The following is a 22,561-nucleotide window of genomic DNA, read 5'->3' as shown; positions in this document are numbered from 1 at the left end:
AGTGGATAGGATGGCACTATTGAGCTTTGGACCATATGTTTGAATTATCACCAAGACCACACATTTCTACCTCTGTACTACCAGTGACATGGCTGTGCCTCATCTCATCTGCTTCTGCAACCGTCAAGCAAGCTTGGTACCATAGGTAGACAAAATGCTGGAGTAACTCAGTGGGACAGGCAGCATCTCTGGACAGAAGGAATGGGTGACATTTTGTGTCGAGACCCTTCTTCAGACAATGGGATTTGACTATTTCAATGCATTCTTCACTGCCCTTCTACTTTTCCTAAACGGGACTTCCTTTGAAATCTTGGGTTTTTACTTGAACAAAGTACTTTGAAACCTTGTGAAACCTGTTTTCCCCAAATTGCCCTCCAGTTAAATTTCTTCATTTTAACATTTGTGGCCTTGCTCTCAAAACTTCCATTACCTTCTCCCTCTCTGTGTAAGGAAGCTTTGATTCTGCAAAACATCCCCCCCCCCCCCCCCCAAATCCTCAAATCCTCTCTGACCAAGCATTAGTTCATCTAATTTAGTGTCTCCTCCCTGGTTTGGGATTAATTTAATAATATTTCTCTCAAGTACTTTATCATTTTTGTTTCATTAGGTGCAATGTAAAAAAGATTGTTTAATTAGCTATATTTATTGTATAAAATGGCCAAATTACCATGCATATAATCGATCCGTTATTGTCCCTAACTAGGAACATGAAAACAGGAGTAGCTGCATAACCTTTCAAGCCACTTCCACATTAATGATATCATGCATAATTTGTATTCCAGCTCCATCCTGGCTCGATGATCTTTTATTGCGTCGGCTAAAAACGATGTATGCGGTATTTAATAATATTAATTGAACCAACATATATTGTTTTATTGGGACATAATTCCACACTCGACCACCCTTTGTGAAGACGCATTTAAAAACATTTTTCTAAAAAGGTTGGCTCTAATTATCTGGTTATCCTTCTTGTTCTAGATAAAGTTTTTTTTTAAACATCCAATAACATTTCAAAATCTTAAATCTCAGTCACAACACATTCAGTTTCAACATTTCAGGAAAATGAAGGATCGAATCTTGTCTAAGTTGTCCCTAGGTATCCTGGTAATATGTTGGTGAATTCATGCATTTCCCTTAATATAGTTTCAACTGACCAGATTGTTCTCTGTCCTCAGGATATAGTCTGACTCAAAGTATTACATAGCTGAAGCAGTAACTCCTTTTAAATGGTTGTTTTCTAGATAGAAAGGCAAACATTACATGCACTTTTTTGAAATTATCTGACTGCTATATTTTAGTGACCTATCTACATAGATACTCTCTTTGGACCTTTGGGTTTGCCATTTAAAAGCAATTCCAGTGAATACTTGTTACTTTACATATATGCAAGTATAACTCCTTCTGCCACAATTCTGACCACTTCCTTAATTAACAGATTGAGACAATGTACCAAGTGCCAACAAGCAAAGGCTTTCACAAGCATGGGGTGACTCAAAGTGTACGATAGCCAAGAAGCACTTCCTAAATATCACAATGGTGATAATATAGATTAACTTTTCTGCATAGCAAGGTCACACAAGTTACAATTACAGAAATAACCAAAAATTTAACAAGGAGAAACTATCTCACGTTTTCTCCTGTAACAAAATCTAACTTTACCAAGACTCATGCATGTATATCTAGAAAAGAAAGCTTCATGTTCCCTATATAAATACCTCAGCATCTAGATCGAAAGATAGCCCAGCTGAATTATTTTGATGTTTATAAGATCAGTACCAGTCCTTCCAGTTCCCCAGGCTTATTTTTTACCTTACACAACATTCAACCCTTAATAAAATATCTCTTGATGATGAACATAAAAGTACAAACGTACAAGTTACAGCATGGGAGTTGGCCATTTGTCCTACCTAGTCTGTTTATGCTCTAAAACATACCTCCTTCCCCGAGTTTCTTATTTTCATTGCCATTTGTGTGAAAATTAGTTGTGAGGTTCTTACCTGCTTTAAAAGGGCATCAATAATTAGAGTAAGGTGTCATGTTGCAATGACAACTGACCAGTGGCACAAACGTCAGTGGCAATAAAATGCTTTGAGAAATTGGTTATGGCACATACAAACTCCTACCTCAGCATGAATCCTGACCCACTATAAGTTTCCTACTACCACAATAGATCAACAGAGGATGCGATCTCCCTGGCTCGCCACGTGTCACTGGATCAATAAAAACACATACTTCAGCCTGTTGTTAGCCCATGATTCACATAATTCATAGGGGCAGTATTGGGGCCTTCAGCCCATCTCCAGTCTATTTCATCATTCAATCATGGCTGATCTATATTTCCTTCTTAACCCCATTCCCCTGCCTTCTCCCCATAACTAGAGCTCGGCATTCAACACCAATATCCCCATCGAACTTGATACCAAGCTCAGGGAACTGGGTCTCTGTGCATCCTTTCACAACTGGGCTGTCTCTTCCACAGAACACAATCAGTAGGTATGAATTGGCAAGAACACTCTTCCCCGATAACCATCAGCACAGGGGCACCACAAGGATGTTCGCTCAGCCCCCTGATCTACTCGCTCTATACTGAGTGACGGTGTGGCCGGACACAGTTCCAACTACATCTTTAAATACGCCAACAACACCATGAATTACAGATAATAATTAATTGTCACAGAGTATAGGAGGGAGATCATTCGTCTGACTGAAAGGTGCCAGAACAACAACCTTGCTCTTAACATCTGTAAAATCAAGGAACTGATTGCTGACTTTTGAACAGGAAGGCCAAGAATCCATAGCTCTGTCTTCATCGACAATGGAGGAAGTCAACAACTTCATGTTCCTGGGGGTACATATTTATGTAGATCAGTCCTGGACCCAGCAAATTGATGCAATCTTAAAGAAAACCCAACAATGCATTTACTTCCTTAGAAGATTAGGTATGTCGACAAATACTCTCTTGAACTACAGGTGTACGTTTGAGAGCATTTTAACTGTATCATGGCGTGGTTAAGCAAATCGAGCGCCCAGGAATGATAAAGATTGCAAAAAGTGGTGAACATTGCCCAGTTGTGGTCAATGCAAAAAGTGTGGTCATTGCAAAAAGTGGTGAACATGGGTACCGACTCCCCACCATCGAAAGGATCTATAGGAGACCAGTTGAAAGTACAATTGTCAGGACGGATTTCTGAAGGGATGGAAAAGCTTAACCAATCTTATTGAGTTCTTTAAAGAAAGAATTAAAATATTAAGAAAGAGTAATGTTGTACAGTAGATGTCGTATACATGGATTTTCAAAAACATTTTGATTAAGAATCAGACTGCTTGTATAGATCATGTAGAGCCCTTTGATGGTGGGAAGGTGATTAGCATCAAGGATGCACATCATCCTGGCTATGCTCTCATTTCACTCCTGCCATTGGGAAGAAGGTATCGGAGCCTGAATACAGTACGTCTGGGTTAAGGAACAGCTTCTTCCAAAAAATCATCATGCTGCTGATCACCAAGAACTCCAACAAAATTATTTTAAAAAATAATTTATTTCACTTATTTTGTTGTTTATAATATATCCTCTGAGCACTATGTTTACATACCTATTGTGCAGCTGCAAATAAGAATTTTATTGTTCTGTTTTGGGACATTTGACAATAAAATACTCTTGACATGAGATAGCCTATTACAAGGGTCAACAACAAGGAAGAAATCCAAAAATATATCAGTTCAATAAGGGAGATAATATTCGATAAATTAGTCAAACCTAGAAAACATGAAGCTTGTCCTGAAATAATCCAAGTCTGTCCAAACTCTCCCTGTAGCCAATACCCTCTAATTAAGGCATCATTCTGGCAAACTTTCTTTGCACTCTTTCCAATGCCAATACATAGACATAGAAACATAGAAAATAGGTGCAGGAGTAGGCTATTCGGCCCTTCGAGCCTGCACCGCCATTCAATATGATCATGGCTGATCATCCAACTCAGTATCCTGTACCTGCCTTCTCTCCATAGCCCCGATCCCTTTAGCCACAAGGGCCACATCTAACTCACTCTTAAATATAGCCAATGAACTGGCCTCAACTACCTTCTGTGGCAGAGAATTCCACAGATTCACCACCTGTACTTCCTGTAATGCGGCAGCCAGAACTGTATGCCATACTCCAAATACGGCCTAATCAAACTCCTATAAACCTGCATCATGACTTCCAGACTCTTATACTCAAGGCCCGACCTTATGAAAGCAAGCATACCATATGTCTTCTTTACAAATCTATCTACTTGTGTGACCACTTTCAGGGAGTTATAGACTTGGACACCCAAGATCCCTCTGTACCTAAATGCTGGTAAGGGTAATGCAGGTAATTGCATATATTTCCCATTACATTTCACCTCCCAAAAATGTGGGAACTTAGATAGAAAAGAATTGGAATGTTGAAAGATCGATTGATACAAATACATCTATAGATGCTCCTGAACACATCATCAGTGATGTAACCTGGGGTCATTGGGTGTTTCGGGTCTTTCATATTCAGACACCCTCACCCAGGCGACCCAGCCGTGGTTGATCTGACCATGACTTGTGTTCAGGTGGCATTCGCTCCTCCCCATGGACCTCCTCTCCTGATCCAGAGCCATCTCGAGGCCTTCTCCACTGCCTCTGTGGTGTTCTTGATGGCCCTTCTCCTCGCCACTCCGTTGATGCCCAGTGCACTCAAGGCTTTGTAGAGCGATTGCCCTGCAAAACCTCTGCAGCCAACCTCAATGGGGATACACCTTGCCTTCCAGCCCTGCTTGCGGCAGTCTATGACCAGCTCTTCATACTTGGCCATCTTCCTCTCGTGGGCCTCCTCCAGACGGTCCTCCCACGGCACAGTCAGTTCCAACAAGACGATGTTTTTGGTCGCCTCTGAGACCAGGAGGATATCTGGCCTCAGGGTGGTCGTGGCAATGTGCTGTGGGAACTTCAGCTGTTTCACCAGGTCTATGGAAAGCTGCCAGTCCTGCGCAGTCGCCAGGATTCCTGACGGATTCCTGGCTGCTGTGGTTCTTGGCAGCTGCACTCTGGCCTTCACGAAGGTGATCATCTGGGTGGTGGGGCGTTCTTGTCTGCAGCTGCTGATTCCCACGCTGATGGCTTCTGCAATGGGTTTGAGAACCTGGTCTTGATGCCATGTGTACCGGCCCTACCCAAGGGCCTTTGGGCAACAGCTCAGGATGTGTTCCAACATCCCCTTGCCTGAGCATTGCGGGCAATCTGGAGATTCCGCTTTGCCCCAGATGAAGAGGTTCGATGGGCTGGGCAGGACATCATACACTGCCTGGACCAGGAACTTGATGCACTGTGGTTCAGCCTGCCAGAGCTTAGTCCATGTGACTTTTTGGTCCATGGCCTGCTCCCACCTTGTCCAGGCTCCCTGCTGCCTCAATCCAACTGCTCTGGTACACCTCTTCTCCTCCACCACTGCCCTCACTTTCTCCTGGACCAGCCTGCACCTCTCCTTCCCCTTGGCCTTGTCAAACTGGGGAGATGGGAAGATTCCCAGGCCTGCTCTTCCCCAAGTCACTGCTCCCACCAGGACTCTGTGGCGTATCCGGGACTGCTTGCAGCACGGCTTCGCCGGCTCTCCGCTTCCTCCCAGTTTTCACCTCCACCCCTGCTTGAGCCACCTTGGGGTCGCTGGCGTCCCTGTACAGCATCACCTCTCTGGTCCGAGTCACCTTGAACTCCTCCTCCAGGGACTTCAGGGGCAGCTGGAGCTTGGTGTTATTTCCGTAAAGGGCGATGCTGCTAAGGCTCCTGGGCAGTCCCAGCCACCTTCTGAGAAAGCTGCTGACTTTCCTCTCCAATCTCTCTACGATGGATATTGGGACATCGTAGACAAGCAGTGGCCAGAGTATCCTTGGCAGGATATCATGCTGGTAAATCCATGCCTTGAACTTGCCGGGAAGCCCCGACCGGTCCACTGCTCTCAACCAGCTCTCCAGCTCCTGACAGGTTGCCTGGACAGATGCTGTATCCTTCAGGCTGCTGTTAAACACCTTGCCAAGACTCTTCACTGGCCTTTCGGAGACATTTGGGATTGGTGTCCCTTCGATGCTGAAGCGGAACCTGTCCATGACTTTGCCCTTCTTTAGCACCAGTGACCTTGATTTTCCTGGCTTAAACCTCATCCTTGCCCATCCAATCAGTTTCTCCAACCCCTGCAGGATCCACCTGCCTCCTGGCACTGACTCAGTGGTGACAGTCAGGTCGTCCATGAAGGCTCCGATTGGTGGTTGGCGCATTCCTGACTTGGTCCGAGGGTCCCGGCACTCTGACTCAGCAGACCTGACGATTGTGTTCATCGCCAAGGCAAAAAGGATCACAGAGATGGTACAGCCTGTGATGATCCCAACCTCCAGTCTGTGCCACTCTGATGTTACTGACCCTGATGAGACTCTCATGCTGAACTGGTTGTAATAGTCCAGGATGAGATCTGCCACTTGGCCCAGCACATGATGCTTGGCCATGACTGTCTGGATCAGCTTGTGCGGGATGGAGCCGTAGGCGTTGGCCAGGTCAAGCCAGAGCACTGTCAGGTCACCCTTGTTCTCCCTGGCTTCTCTGATGAGCTGGGTCACCACTCCCGTGTGCTCTAGACACCCCAGCACTCCAGATAAGCCTCCCTTTTGCACTGAGCTGTCGATGTAACCTTTGCTGGAGAGGAAGTTGGTCAGCTGCCTCGCCACTATGCTGAAGAAAATTTTCCCTTCAACACTTAGCAAGGAGATGATCCTGAACAGATCGATCTTCTTGGAATCTTCCTCCTTTGGGATCCAGACTCCTTCAGCGAATCGCCACTGCTGTGCCACTTTTGCTCTCCTCCAGATGACTTTCAGGATCTTCCACAGCCGTTTCAGTAACAAGGGGCAGTTCTTGTAGACCATGTAGGGGACTCCGCTCGCGCCAGGGGCTGAGCCAGCTCTTGCTCTCTTCACAACATCCTGGACCTCTTTCGGGAGTGGCTCTCTACTATCAAACTCCTTGATGGGTGGAGGTGGCTTTATCAGGATGTTGCACTGGCCCAGCTCCTGCTGCCTGACAGGGTCACTGTAGGTCGTCTGGATGCGCCGGTCTATCTCCTCCTTAGAGCAAGCCAAACTCCCACTGCGCTTCTGCCCGAGTAGTTGTTTGGTGAAGCCGAAGGGGTTGGCTATGAACGATACTCGCTTCTTGGCTCTTTCCTTCTGGCGTCTTCGGTGCCACTCAGCTTTACGGAGGGTCAGCAGCTTCTTCCTCAGGATGGTTCACAGCTCAGCCAAGGGGGGACGTTGCTGTTCCCTGGCCTCTTTATACTGCTCCTTGAGGGACTTCAGCTCCTGCCGGATCTTGTGGATCTTTGTTGCTCGTTGGTTCATGGTGAAAGGTGTTCTGGCCGGCTTCTTCTCCACTTCTCCAAACCTTTCCACAGCTAGGCTGATGATGATTGTCATCATCGTCCACAGCCTTCGGTCCACGTCGCCCTTCGCAGTTGCTTCTAGCACCTTGTCGACATCCTCGTCGAACTGATGCCAGACTGCCGTCTTGCAGGCCTGAGGCCATCTGACTCGAACCTTCTCCGGAGAACTGTTCCGAGGGACTAGTAGCGCCACTTGGAGGCTTCGGGCTCTATGGGGTGATTCCGGGCCCGGCTCCTCCTGCGTCTCACCAGGTAAAATACCTGTGCGTTGTGACACTCCCTGTCCCTCCAAACACTTCATCCGGGTCTGGTGAATCTTCAGGCCTCGGCTGTTCTTGCAAACCTTACCACATCTGCATTTGATACTCATAGTCGGTTGTCCATTGCCATTAGTCGTTAACCTTTGATCGGTCCAATTGAGGTGCTCATCCTCCCCCCCTCTCGGGCACCCCTGGGGGTATTTTTCCATGTGTTTTCCTGTAGCGTGATTTGGGTCTCCTCCTCTCAGAGGATGCGGTTTGGGCTGCCAACCCACCCCGCCCGCCGACTTTCCGAGCTGTCCACTGTCTCTCCTGTCGTCGCCACCCTATTCTTGGTTGTCAACCAATCTATTCCTGGTCGCCACTGGTTTCACCAGCACAGTGATTGATACAAATACATCGATAAATGCTCCTGAACACATCATCAGTGATGTAATCAAAAATTGCTGTTTTCAAAGGGAGCCGAGTGATCTTGAGCACGAATTGCTAAAAGTTAGTGTGTAGCTCCAGCAAGCAACTAAAAGGTGGACAATATGTTGGGCTTTATTGCATGAGGATTGTAGGACAGACTTGCTGCATTTATATAAAATGGCAAGACCCAGTCTGGAATATATGCCTGACAATAGGAAGGTTACAGTTGTGTTTGAAGCACTGAAGTGATAATTGATTGATTCATGCAATGGTAGGTGTGTTGTTTAAGGAGTGGTTAAGTAAAGGATGAACCACTGCTTTTCTCCATCTTCCCATCTCTGAGGGGGATTACTGGATTATTTTCAGTGTTGTCATAGGCTTGATGGGCTGAATGGCCTTCTTTGTCATTATGAAATACAAAAAGGTGTCTGATATTCACCATAAGAAACTCTTCATGCTCACTGTTGAGTAGATATCATACAAAACTGTAGTGTCCAGAAATAATCACACTCAAAATTGGAGGTCTACCACTTAGGACAAAGATGGAGTGGCAATGGTGTGAGTGAAGTGGAGAGTGTTTAGAGGGCCGGGTACCTTGAGGGTCCTCAAGGCGAGCAAGGAAGGATATAGAGAGGACTGATTCTTGTTCCTTGTGACAGACATTCAACAACTGTTTCCTTCCGTCACCTTGCCTAGTGATATAGTGCCCTGAGGAGCTTTCTGAATTGGTAAAGCTTTGGGGAAACAAAAATCAGAGTTAAGAAGTCTGCAATATTCAGAAGTGAATACTGGAATGAAACCATCAGGTGATGTGGAGGGAATTGTCATATTTTGGTAGCATTATTTACATAATCCATATCATCTTGGCTTTGAACCCCCACCGATTCTCCCATGTCAAACTTTGTCTTTATTGCTTTCAGGAAAGAGAAGGGAAATCTCAATGACCCGACTAATACTTATGCCCCCACTACCAGCAATAAAATAGGTTATGAGACTATAATCACCTTACTACTTGTGGTAATTTGCTGGAAGCAGATTAGCTGCTGCCTTTTCTACGTTACAACAGTGACTATGTTTCAAAAATACTTCACTTCTCAAGCGCTTTGGGGCACCGGGGTGACATAAATGTAGGTTATTTTCGTGTTGACGATACAATAAATTCAAGGCCTTCTTACCACATTAGAACATTTCTGAAAAAAACATACGTGCCTCAATACACAAGTATATCACCTCACAAATCAATTTCTGAAATAAAATCCCCATGGGTGAAGAAAGCGAAATACTTCCCTTGTGGAAAATTGAACTGAGAGGTTGCAACATACTCTGAAATGCAAGAAACCATATAATTTAACATAGAGACCTTAAAAAGTTGCTTGTCTGAAGCAGCAGTTTTCTGTAAAGTTACTGTACCTCGTGAAAGTCCTTGTCCTGTCTCCTCCCTGTATCTGTACTTCCGTTCCATTCTCGGTGACCGTGTGAGACACGAGTCTGCCCCTGTACCATCGCAGGCGACAATTGTCAGACAAAGAAAGGGATAGAATCATCCAAAGGAGAAAGTACAGGAAGAAGAAAGAGAAACACGAAGCTGATCCAACAACATCTGCCAGGTGGGTTCTTGACCTCACGCCCGAATTTGCCACCACTTATTTACTTTCTTTCCTTCTTTCTTTCTGTCTCTCTCGGTCTTTAACTCCCCCTCCCCCTACAGCTAAACACAAAGTATCGCCCGCTTCCTATTATTGGAATTGCACCCCATAGTCAGCCTAGGGGAAGGGAGGCAACTCCGGTTGACGGCGCGGTGCAATAGCAGCCTGTGACGAGATATAGCTCCGTGAGTGTGTCAGTCAATGCGTTGCCCTGTGAGTGTTACACTACATCAGATACACTGACTCACTCTTACTGACATTGTATCCTCGCTCTCTACATTTAGTTCTCTCTTCGGGCACAAATCTGGTGCCTGGGTATTTCCTTTTATTTACTTTAATCCTCTTTCTCGCAAGTCCTATGTGGTAACTCCTTGTTCTCTGTGTTTTGCTGTTGTCAGTGTGTAGTTGGTCTGTGTGTTTGTGTGTGAGTGCGCGGGGTGAGACACTGTCGTGTTTCACTACAGTCAGCGTGTGCCAGCGAGCCAGCGGCGGAGATGTCGGATGACGACTCGAGGGCCAGCACCAGCTCCTCCTCGTCTTCTTCCAGTTCTTCGCAACCAGGCGAGAAAGGGACCGACAGCAGCAGCAACAACAACAACAGCAGCAGCAGCAGCAGCGGCGGCGGCACCACTATCACCGGTAGCAGCAACCACAACAACAACAACAACAGCGGCGGCGGTGGAGGCAACAAGAGGAAAAGAGAAGCGAAGAACAGCACCATGAGCAAGAACCCCAAGCTGCTCACCACTAGCGCCAAGAGGTGAGCACGAGCTCCGGGCACCGTTCCGAGTCCGGGACTCGGTGGCCAGCCTTGCCCTGCACTGCACTGCACTGCACTGCACGCCTCTTGCTTTCTCTCCCTTTTTATTTCCTCCCCTCACTCGCGACACGCCAGACTTCTTTAATACCAAAGGTTCATTTGCATATTAGCTAAAATCGCTTTGTGTAGAAGGACTGCATCATGGTGTGACCCCGTTTCCCCGTCTCTGGGTAACTAACGTCGACTATTTCCGATCCCTTTGGCTTTTGCGGAATGAATTGGCTTTGGAACGAGACAAATCGAGTTGTGAAATTTTACCGTATTGGCTTCTTGGAGCTACGAGAAGCGGCCATGTTTTTTTCTCGTTTTCTCGTAAGCAAAGGTCAGGGTCTTTGCTTTATTTTTTACTTAATTTTGTTAACTTTAGTAGTGAGATCTCTGGAGAATACGGCAAGAATGCAGGGTGCTGATCCCGAGTGGTGCAGTGTGTTTTTAAGAAGATCAATGTTTTATGATCCACAGGATCCAGAAGGAGCTGGCCGATATCACGTTGGATCCACCGCCGAACTGCAGGTTGGTAGGTTTAACAAAATACATTGATTGGGTTTAAAATATGTTCAATGCGCCGATCAGGAGTAACTGGTACTGGTTTTGCCCACGAAAACCGTGTTAATCATTCAACTCTATTGTTGTATTGCAACAGGAATTGGGATTGAGGCCCAATTTTACATTTTAGACCCAAACATGCTTTAGATGCCAGTACTTTTAACTGAAATGTTTTAGTAAGTTTCGTTTTGGAAGCTTAAAACTTACCTCGCTGCTCAGGGGGTTACTGTCAAAACCGTACTCTTTAGAGTGGGATTTGATGTCATTTTGGAGACTAATGTTTCGGATGGGGGGGTGGTCCGCAGTTATCTGTTGAGTGTGTGTACCGGTGTTTTTCGAGATATTCCAAAGCTTTTTGGTCTGAAAGTGTTATAGATGTTGAAGGTGTGAAAACAGTTGGTTTGTACCGAAAAAGGTTTTTATTAATACTGCTATCATGCTGACTGTCTATTTTATGGATTATTTAAAAACTTTCAAAATAACGGGAGTTATTTCTGATTATTTTTTCAAAAAAAGTACCCAAGAAGCTCCTAAAAAAAGTAGTCACATATTTTAGGTTGGCTGTTTTTAGTTAAGAATTATGTATATAAAATATAATTATGCCTTTATGATGTTGATATATTGTCAAATTCTAGGAAAACAGGATGATTCATAATTGTTATTCTATTGTGATTGTTTTTTAAACTGGGAACATTACAGTTTTGCAATATTTCTCAAAAGCCAGTTTTGACTTGAGTTTGGTCAATTAGTTCTGGCCACTTACCTAAAGCAAACCAGGCTTTTGCAGACATTAATCCTTTTGTCTTTTTTTTTTAAATCTAGGGTAGAAATCGTATTAAATTTTGCATGATGACTACTCTTTTTGGGTTATCCATATTTTCCTTTTTAAGAGTGTAATATTTGTTTTGGATCTGATCAAGTTTCAGAAAATCTGGCACATCATAGTTTAATTTGTGTAATTCTATTGTATCACAGATATGTTTTCTTCTTTGAGTTATGGGACAATAAATGAATGTCAGTGAGTTCAGGCTAGTAATTTATACAAGCACTTCAGAAACTATAAACTGAGATTAATGGTTGGCAGTGGCATCTTGAAACTGAATTGCTGCACTTAGTTCACTGTAACTAATTTTTTATATAATTTGCATAAGGCAGCTTGAGTGAAAGGCATCACACCAACCAAGCTTGCAGGCAAGAGAGGTAAATGTCCTGACCAAATTCACACTTGTAAGATTAAAGACACCCTTGAGAATTGGGTTTTCTTCTCTGTGGATCTGCTTTGTAATCAACATTGATGGATAGTTTTACTAGAAAAAGTGTACCATGACTCAAATTGTATGTTGCGATTAAGTATTTTATGGTGAGGTGACCTGCATTTTTTTAAAATAAGATTGAGGGAAAGTGGTCCACAATACATCGGAGAATTTTGCTGCAGTAGTACTTTTCCTCATCGTGAAAATCTGGATATACTGTAGTTGCATATGATTGGTGTATCATTCAAGGCATCTTTCTTGGGGGCAACTGAAAAAGTGGAATGTTATTACTGTATCTCAGTCAAGCCATCAAGTGGCACTGAGCAGAAAATTAGTGTAACAAGGTCAATTCAGGGTTGAGGAGATTATGCATTGAGAAGGATTTTGAGGGTCTTTAATTCAACACAGGATCTTATGAGGGCATGACATTGAAACACATACGGAAAACCCTATTTTAGATTAGATTAGAGATACAGTGCGGAAACAGGCCCTTTGACCCACCAAGTCCGCACCAACCAGCGATCCCCACACATTAACACTATCCAGCACACACTAGGGACAATTTACACTTATACCAAGCCAATTTACCTACATACCTGTACGTCTTTGGAGTGTGGGAGGAAACCGAAGATCTTGGAGAAAACCCACGTGGTCACGGGGAGGACGGGGGATAGCACCCGTAGTTAGGATCGAACCTGGGTCTCCGGAGAGCTGCATGCACTGCAAGGCAGAAACTCTACCTTTGCGCCACCGTCGCCCTTGGATTCTTGATTTTGTTTTACACACTGATAGTAGTGACAATAGCTGTTGTCTTGCGAATGGAACTGTTTCAGTAAGAGTGCTAAAGCGAATCTTGGCCTGTATGATGTAGGATTTACAGATGCTTATCATGCACACATTTCTGGGTACAATAGAGACTCAGGTCTATACTGAAGTGATTGCTTTGTTTGGCTTCTCTAATTGTCACTTGATCTTAATGGGCACTTAGTCTTAGTTATGAGGTTCATTTGGTTTTGAAATAAGTGGGACTTGCAAAGGCAGTGCATGCCTAACTTCAAAGGTAGCGAAAAATGCTGGCAAAAGTCAGCGGGTGAGGCAGCATCCATGGAGCGAAGGAAATAGGCAACTTTTCGGGTCGAGACCCTTCTTCAGACTCACAACGTTTCGGATCGAGATCCTTCAGATTCTTATTTCCTTCGCTCCATAGAGTTTCTCCAGCATTTTTGTCTACCTTCGATTTTCCAGCCTCTGTAGTTCCTTCTTAAACATGCATAACTTCATTGGATTCATTCTTTCTGTCTTGGGAATTTGGATTTGAATGTCAAATATTATATTACATTGGTTCTATTTTCTGTCTAGAATAATTAAAGGCAGTTTAATTCTGATAACTGCTCACTGTAATTTTAAGTTATCATAGTTATTTAAAAAAAATTAAAAAGTAACAACTTCAACATACACTTTTCCAATGGCTCCTACATGTACGTGCTTTCAGTTGACTTGCTGGCTGAAAATTCAGTCTAGCCTTATTAGAACTAAAGGTGCGTGAATTTCTTTCTGATCTGGACTTTCACTTTTCCATTTCTTGTGCCTTTAGCTGTCAGATGAAGCCTTGAAAATCGTCTATTGGAAAAATTGCAATTATTTAAATATCGTGGGAAAAACTTTCTCTTTGTTCATCTAATCTGATAGAATTCTAAAACCTTTAGAAATTGAATGTATGGTCATTTAATGTAAATCATGACATTTGTTACTTGGATGGTAAAATGGGAATTGAGTAAGTGATGGGTATTATTGCTGTACAATGACATATTATTAGATCACATAAAGAAAAGCGTGACAGTTTCTTTAGGAAGGGTGGCCTTGCACAGTCACCTCAGGATGGGCTAGGGTTAAATTACGAGTACTGGTATTTCACTGGAATAATATTGAGGAAAATCTAAAATGCTTAATGCATTTCATAGGGCAAATAAAGAATAACCAATTACTTTGCTGGAGTCCAGGTCACTGAGTAGAAGCGAGACAAAAATGCTGGGGAAATTCAGAGTCTGAAGCAGGGTCTCGACCCGAAACGTTGCCTATTTCCTTCGCTCCATAGATGCTGCCTCACCCGCTGAGTTTCTCCAGCATTATTTACCTTTGATTTTCCAGCATCTGAAGTGCCTTCTTCAATAAACTGAGTAGAAGGGGGTGTTTTTTCAGATTAAAAAATGATTTTTCTTTTGTGAAACATTTATTGCAGTGATTTTGACTGCACAATAAGCTTTTGAATTTGCATCAAATTTCTTTTTTTGTTTTTCGATAATATAATTATGAAAACAGGAGTTTGATGACGGGAATGGATCCATTATGATGTAATTGAATGATAGAACCAGTTTAGGGGCCAAATGCCCTACTCTTGTTCTTAGATTCGCTCCACTTTCTATAAATCCAAGCATGAGCTGCAGTCGACCAACTTTTTCAGCAAAATGCTGGGACAGTAATTGTTCGTTATGTGAACTCGTCTAGCCACATTGTACATAAATAAAGACATAACCAATCAAAATATCCTCCACAATATAATGTTTAAAACCGTTGCCTTGCAATGATGTATTTCTCTGCCTTGTACTATATACACTGTACTCTCACAGCTCTTGTGGAATTCAGACAAATTCTGCTCAAACTTAATTTACGGGTTTGCAGATGACACCGCCATTGTGGGCCAGATCGCAACAATGACGAGATGGAGTACAGTAAAGAGATAGAGAACTTAATAACTTGGTTTCAAAATGACAACCTCTCCTTCAATGTCAGCAAGATGAAGGAGCTGGTTATTGACCAGAAAATGAGGTGATGTTTGTGCTCATATTGGCATTGATGTCTGAAGAATGGTCTTGACCCGAAAAGTCACCTATTCCTTCTCTCCAGAGATGCTGCCTGTCCCGCTGAGTTACTCCAGCTGTTTGTGTCTACCTTTGGCATCAATGGTGCTGGTATAGGGATGTTTAAGCATAGGTATCACCAACAATTTTGGGGGGAGGGGGTCCAATGTAGGAATGAGGCAGGTAATAGGCTTGAAGTCAATATAGAAGACGATGAAAGAAAGTTCAGTGCACAGAATAGGCAGGAGCTTGGCAGCGAATGGGAAAGCACTGTTGGATTGCATTACATTTATTTTAATGCGAGAGACCTGAGCGGTAAGGTGGATGAACTCGGGGCATGGATAGGTATTTGATACTGGGGCGTTGTAGCCATTACAGAAACCTGGCTGTGAGGGACATGACTGACAGCTTAATGTTCCAGGTACAGGTGCTACTGGACAGGAGGTGGGGGCAATAGAGAAGTGGATGTTGCATTATTGATTAATTAGAATATCATGGCAGTAAGATGACAATACTGATGGCTCATCTACTGAGGCTACATTGCCCTCCATAATGTTTGGGTCAAAGACCCATCATTTATTTATTTGCCTCAGTACTCCACAGTTTGAGATTTGTAATAGAAAAAATCACATGTGTTTAAAGTGCACATTCGTCAGATTTTAATAAAGGCCATTTTTATACATTTTGGTTTCACATAGTTTATACATAGTCCCCCCAGTTCAGGGCACCATAATGTTTGGGACTCAGCAATGTCATGTAAATGAAAGTAGTTATGTTTAGTATTTTGTTGCATATCCTTTGCATGTAATGACTGCTTGAAGTCTGCGATTCATGGACATCCCCAGTTGCTGGGTGTTTTTTCTGGTGATGCTCTGCCAGGCCTGCATTGCAACCATCTTTAGCTTATGCTTGTTTTGGGTGCTAATCCCCTTCAGTTTTCTGTTCGGTATATAAAAGGCATGTTCAATTGGGATCAGATCGGGTGAATGAATTGGCCATTCAAGAATTGACCACTTTTTAGCTTTGAAAAACTCTTTTGTTGCTTTACCAGTATGTTTGGGATCATTGTCTTGCTGTAGAATGAACCACCAACCAATGAGTTTTGAGGCATTTGTTTGAACTTGAGCAGATTCTATACACTTCAGAATTCATTATGCTACTAGCATCAGCAGTTGTATCCTCAATGAAGATAAGTGAGCCAGTACCTTCAGCAGCCATACATGCCCAGGCCATAACACCCTCACCACCATGTTTCACAGATGATGTGGTATGCTTTGGATCTTGGGCAGATCCTTCTCTACTCCATACTTTGCTCTTGCCATCACTCTGACATAAGCTAATCTTCATCTCATCTGTCCACAAGTCCTTTTTCCAGAGCTGTGGTTGCTCTTTTAAGTACTTCTCGGCAATCCTGGCCATCCTATTTTGGTGGTAACCAGTGGTTTGCATCTTGCAGTGCAACCTCTGTATTTCTGTTCATGAAGTCTTCTGCGGACAGTGGTCATTGACAAATCCACACCTTTCTCCCGAAGAGTGTTTCTGATCTGTCTGACAGGTGTTTGGGTGTTTTTTCTTTATTATAGAGATAATATTTCTGTCATCAGCTGTGGAGGTCTTCCTTGGCCTGCCAGTACATTTGCGATTAGTAAGCTCACCAGTGCTCTCTTTCTTCTTAATGATGTCCAAACAGTTGATTTTGGTAAGCCAAAGGCTTGGCTGATGTCTCTAACAGTCTTATTCTTGTTTCTCAATCTCATAATGGCTTCTTTGACTTTCATTGGCACCACTTTGGTCCTCATGTTGATAAACAGCAATAAAAGTTTCCAAAGGTGTTGGAAAGACTGGAGGAAAGATTAGATGCTGAGAGCTCTCTTATACCAGCATTCAGGAGGCAATTAAACACCTGAGCTGTAATTTCTACATGGTGAAACCAAAATGTATAAAAATGGCCTTTATTAAAATCTGACAATGTGCACTTTAATCACATGTGATTTTTTTTTTCTATTCCAAATCTCAAATTGTGGAGTACCGAGGCAAAGAAATAAATGATGGGTCTTTGTCCCAAACATTATGGAGGGCACTATATATGCGTGGAGCTGAGAAATAAAAAGGTGATGATCACCATATACCCTATGGGAGTGTACTACAGTTCCCCGAATAGTCGATGGGAATTAGAAGAGCAAATATGCCAGGAGATTGCAGGCAGCTGCAAAACAAATAAGATTGTCATAGTAGGGGATTTTAACTTTCCCAATATAGACTGGCACTATCACAGTGAAAGTGCTTAGATGGGGTGGATTTTGTCAAATGTGTTCAGGAAAGTTCCTCAGGCAATAGGGGAGAGGATAAAGCTTATCTACTCTTTGCATTAGGGTTAGGTGGGTGAGCCTTTTGGCATCAGCAACTACTGTTCTATTAGCTTTAAAATAGTTGCGGATAGTGACAGGGTGGGCCACCAAAAATTTCTGAATTGGGACATGGCCAACTTTGATGGTATTAGAGAAGATTTTACTAAAGGTGATTTCATTAGGTTGTTTGCAGGCAAAGGAACGTATGGAAAGTGGGATGCTTTTAAAACTGTGATGACAAACGTTCAGACGTGCATGTTGCTGTTGGAGTGAAGGGCAAGGCAGGTGGGAGCAAGGAAGTTTGGATGACAAAAGAAATTAAAGTTCTAGTCAGGGAAAAAAAGAAAGAGGCATGGGACAAGTATAGGCAGCTGGGATCAAGTATATCCCTGGAAGTTTTTGTTTTTGGAACCGAGGAGCATACAAGAAGGATGTCAGGAAGGCATGATTAGTAAGTTTGTAGATTACACTAAAGTGAGTGATATTACCGATCGTGAAGATGGTTATCAAAATTACAGATGGCACTGACAGATAATATGAAGGAAAACCCAGAGATTTTATGTACATTAAGGCATGGACGGTAACTGGAGAGAGAATAGGGCCCCTCAAGAAACCAAAGTTGTCATCTCTGGCCACAGGAGACGGGTAAGGTCCTCAATGAGTATTTCTTCTCTATTATTACTGTGGGGAAAGACCTGAAGACTAAGGAACTTGGGACAATTAATGGAAATGTCTGAGGATAGTTCACATTACAGTCGAGGGGGTGCTGAACGTACTAAGATGCATGAAGGTGCATAAATCTGTCCTGGTCAGATATCCAATGTCACTGTTGAAAGCGAGTGAAGATTTGAAGGGGCTGAAATATATGAATCATCATTAGACATGGGTAAGATGCTTTAAGACACGAGGGTAGCTAATGTTGACTGGAGGGTGGCTAATATTTATTAAAGGAATGCAAGGAGAAGCCTGGGAACTATTGATCAGTAAATCTAACATTTGTGGTAGGCATTTTACCCGAGTATTCTGCGAGATAAGATATTTACACATTTGAAGAGGCAGGGGCTGACTGGGGATATTCAGCATAGTTTTGTACGTGGGAGATCATGTCATGAATCCGATAGTGTTTTGAAGTAGTAACCAAAAAGGTTGATGAGGGTGAAAGGACAGAAAATGCTGGAATAACACAGCAGATCACATCTCTGGGGAATAACGATATCCATACATGATCCTTGACCTGCTTGATCCACTCTAGTACTTTGTGTCATTTTGTGTATTAACCAGCATCTGCAGTTGTTTGTTTCAACTACTTGATGAGAGTAAAGCTGTAGATGTTGTCTATATTGACTTCAGCAAGGCAATTGATAGGATGCTGCATGACAGGCTGTGCTAGGTTGCATGGGATCTAGGGAGAGCTAGCTGACTGGATAAAGAATTGGCTTAATGGAAGGAAGATGTTTTTAATTTGGATTTGAGACCTATGGCTATTGGTATGCCTCAGTGATAGGTACTGGGACTATTGCTGTTTGGGGTTTATGTCAATGATTTAGATGAAAATGTAGACGGCATGATTAGTAAGTTTGCAGATGACACTAAAGTGAGTGGTAATCACAGATAGCGAAGATGGTTATCAAAATTTCAGCAGATCTTGATCAGTTGGGCAAGTGTGCTGAGGACTAGTTGATGGAGTTTAATGCCAGGTGTTGTATTTTTGGAAGTCAATCCTGGACAGGACCACAGTGAATGACAGCCCCCTGGGGACTGTTGTAGAGCAGAAGGATCTAGGAGTGCAGGTACACAGTTCCTTGAAAATGGTGTCACATTTAAGAAGGCTTCCGGTGATGTTATGTTTCAGTGGTACAAGACATTGGTGAGGCTGCATGTGAAGTATCGTGTTTAGTTTTATTCAACCTGCTATTGGAAGCTGGACAGAGTGCAGAGAAGATTTACGAGGATGTTTGTAGCACTTGTCTATCAATGATTTATTTGAATGATGGAATTGATGGCTTTGTGGCCAGGTTTGTGGCAGATACCTCAGCAGGACTTGAACAGGTTGGGAGAGTGAGTAAAGAAGTGGCAGATGGAATACAGCATAGCAAAGTGTGCGATTGTGCACTTTGGTAGTTGGAATAAAAGTGTAGACTATTTTCTAAATGGGGAACATTGCGAACAGAAATTGGAGGTTCATCGAGACTTGGGAGGGCTAGTGAAGGATTCCCCAAAAGCTTAATTTGCAACTTGAATTGGCAGTAAGGAAGGCAAATACAATGTTAGCACTTATTCCAAGAGGACTGGAACGGGGTACTGATTGGGGATGATCAGCCATGATCAAATTGAATGGCGGTGCTGGCTCGAAAGGCCGAATGGCCTACTGCACCTATTGACTGGAGTATAAAACAGGGTTGTAATGCTGAGGCTTTATAAGGCACTGGTCAGATCACGTTTGGAGTATTGTGACCAGTTTTGGGCCCAATATCTGAGGAGGGATGTGTTGATTCTGGAGAAGGTCCAGAGGTGGTTTGCGAGAATGATCCCAGGAGTGAGTGGGTTAACGTATGGTGAGCGTTTGACGGCACTGGGCCTCTACTCGCTCGAGTTTAGAGGGATAAGGGGGACATTGAAACGCCCAGAATAGTGGAAGGCCTGGTAGAGCGGATGTGGAGTGGATGTTTCCACTAATGGGAGAGTCTAGGACCAGATGGCACAGCCTCAGAATAAAAGGACGTACCTTTAGAAAGAAGATGTGGAGGAATTTCTTTAGTTAGAGGGTGGTGAATCTGTGGAATTTATTGTCACAAACAGCTGTGGAGGCCAAGTCATTTGGATATTTTTAAAGCAGAGATTGACAGCTTCATGATTAGTACGGGTGTCGGGGATTACGGGGAGAAGGCAGGCAAATGGGGTTGACAGGGAAAGATAGAACAGCCATGATTGAATGACAGAGTGAACTTGATGGGCTGAATGGCCTAATTCTGCTCTTTTGACTTCTGAACTTGAAGGCCTGAGCCATCGGGAGACCGCACAGAGTATTTTACCCAGAGTAATTTAGAGACACTGCATTGAAACAGGCCCTTCAGCCCATGGTCCATGCTGGCCATTGATCACCTGCACACTAGTACCATGTTTTCCAGTTTTGCATCCTATGCACTAAAGGCAATTTACAGAGGCTAATTAACCTGCCAACCTGCACGCCTTTGTAATGTGGGAAGAATTGGAGAACCCAGTGAAAACTCGCACTGTTGTAGGGAGAACATACAAAGTCTGCACTGATAGCACCTGTGGCTAGGATCGAACCCGGAAAATAGGATATGAGCGAAACATGGCCAAGTGGGACTAGTGTAGATGGGGAATCTTGGTTGACATGAGTATGTTGGGCCAAATGACCAGTTTCCTTATGGGTATATCTCTTAAGTCTGAGGAAATTCAGAATCTCTTGTAATTTCCTACAGGTGCACAATAAAAAGCATTCTATTGGGATGCGTCATAGCTTAGTTTGGCAACAGCTCCACCCAAGTCTACAATAAATGGCAGCCAGTAGCGGAATTGTCCATTCCAGCACACAGATCAGACGCCCACCCCCAACTCCACCCACCATTGACTCGCATTACACTTCCTACTACCGTAGGAAAGTAGCCGATTTAATCAAGGACCATGTTCAGCCACTGGTCATCCCCTCTTCCCTCCTCTCCTACCCTACAGAAGATACAAAAGCTTGAAAACACATACAGACAGATTCAAGAATAGCTTCCCCCCTGCTACTATCGGTCTTCTAAATGACCCTCCCATGAGCTAGGATGAAGTCCCATGTTCCAACCTATCTGATTGCAGACTTTAGAATTGTTTTCTGTAACTGTGTTGCTGTAATGCTCTATTGTGCATGTTGGTATCTCTCTCTTTGTACTAACTTGTACTTGTGCATGGCTTTTTTGTACTTGTGTACAGTACGATTTGACTATCTCGAAACACATGATAGAAATGAATCAATAACATTAGCAGTGGATAGATGCTGTAACATTATAACAACTATAACGTTATAACAGAACAAACACTGCTGCAGGAACTCAGCGGGTCAGGCAGCATCTACAGAGCGAAAAGGAAGATGACGTTTTGGGTCGGGACTCTCCTTCACACTGTCTGAAGAATTGTCCTGACCCGAAACATCATCTGTTCATTTCCCTCCACAGATGTTCCTTGACCCGCTGAGTTCCTCCAGCAGTTTGTTTCCTGCTCAAAATTCCAGCAACTGTCGTTCTTTTTGTCTCATAAGTTAAAGGAGCAGAATTAGGCCATTCGGATCATCAAGTCTACTCCGCCATTCTATCATGGCTGATCCCACTTTCCCTCTAAACCCCATTCTCCTGCCTTTGTCCCATAACCCCTGACAGCCTTACTAATCAAGAATCTATCAATCTCCACCTTACAAATATGCACCAACTTGACCTCCACAGCCTTCTGTAGCAATGAATTCCACAGATTCACCACCCTCTGATTAAAAATGTTTGGTGTTCCACTGGATATTCAATGATAAACAATCAGTTGAGACTTAAATTCAAAACTTGTACTAAATTGGTCCATTTGCATTATTAATAATCATAACTGGAAAATTGACCCATGGCCCTTTAGCAAAATAGGTGAAAAAAATAGCCATGGCTTCAGCAAGTTATTTTGAAAGATAAATTGACTTGGGCATAGGATTACCAGTAATGCCTTCCAAGCTTGAATAGTCTGGACAGTGTTTTGGGTTACTTAAGAGGAATATAAGAAGGTGGGGTACTGAATGCGTGAACATACTCTTTTTGTAAGTTGGAAAGCATAACTGTGCACAAATTACTTTCAATGAAAGGACTTGTTTACATTTAATTTTGATAAACTGCTGCACTGTTAACAATGTGGATACTTGTGTGTGTTTAAAGCAGGCTAAAAACAGTTTAGAGAATTTGCTGAAATGCAAGCAGGTATTGAAATGGGAAATGGAATCTTGAAAAAT

General features: G+C 43.2%; 1 protein-coding gene and 1 long non-coding RNA gene across 4 annotated transcripts in view; one reads left to right on the top strand and one right to left on the bottom strand.

Annotated features, from left to right (window-relative positions):
* The window catches only part of LOC129712392 (uncharacterized), a 124,846-nt gene extending 115,193 nt beyond the window's left edge, over positions 1 to 9,653 (bottom strand). For both annotated transcript variants that reach the window (XR_008726046.1, XR_008726045.1), the window contains exon 1: positions 9,517 to 9,653. This is a non-coding gene — a long non-coding RNA (uncharacterized LOC129712392). The remainder of the gene's footprint in view (positions 1 to 9,516) is intronic.
* The window catches only part of LOC129712368 (ubiquitin-conjugating enzyme E2 E1-like), a 66,922-nt gene continuing 53,934 nt past the window's right edge, over positions 9,574 to 22,561 (top strand). The window contains exons 1-3 of one of the 2 annotated variants that reach the window (XM_055660733.1): positions 9,574 to 9,713; positions 10,151 to 10,512; positions 11,035 to 11,085. In XM_055660733.1, the coding sequence (XP_055516708.1) occupies positions 10,247 to 10,512; positions 11,035 to 11,085 (317 nt within the window). In that variant the 5' untranslated portion in view covers positions 9,574 to 9,713; positions 10,151 to 10,246. The remainder of the gene's footprint in view (positions 9,714 to 10,150; positions 10,513 to 11,034; positions 11,086 to 22,561) is intronic. The other variant, XM_055660742.1, reaches the window with a different exon arrangement.

The sequence above is a fragment of the Leucoraja erinacea genome, chromosome 2, assembly GCF_028641065.1.
Source record: "Leucoraja erinacea ecotype New England chromosome 2, Leri_hhj_1, whole genome shotgun sequence".
NCBI lineage: Eukaryota > Metazoa > Chordata > Chondrichthyes > Rajiformes > Rajidae > Leucoraja > Leucoraja erinaceus.
This window is presented reverse-complemented; position numbering and strand designations above follow the sequence as displayed.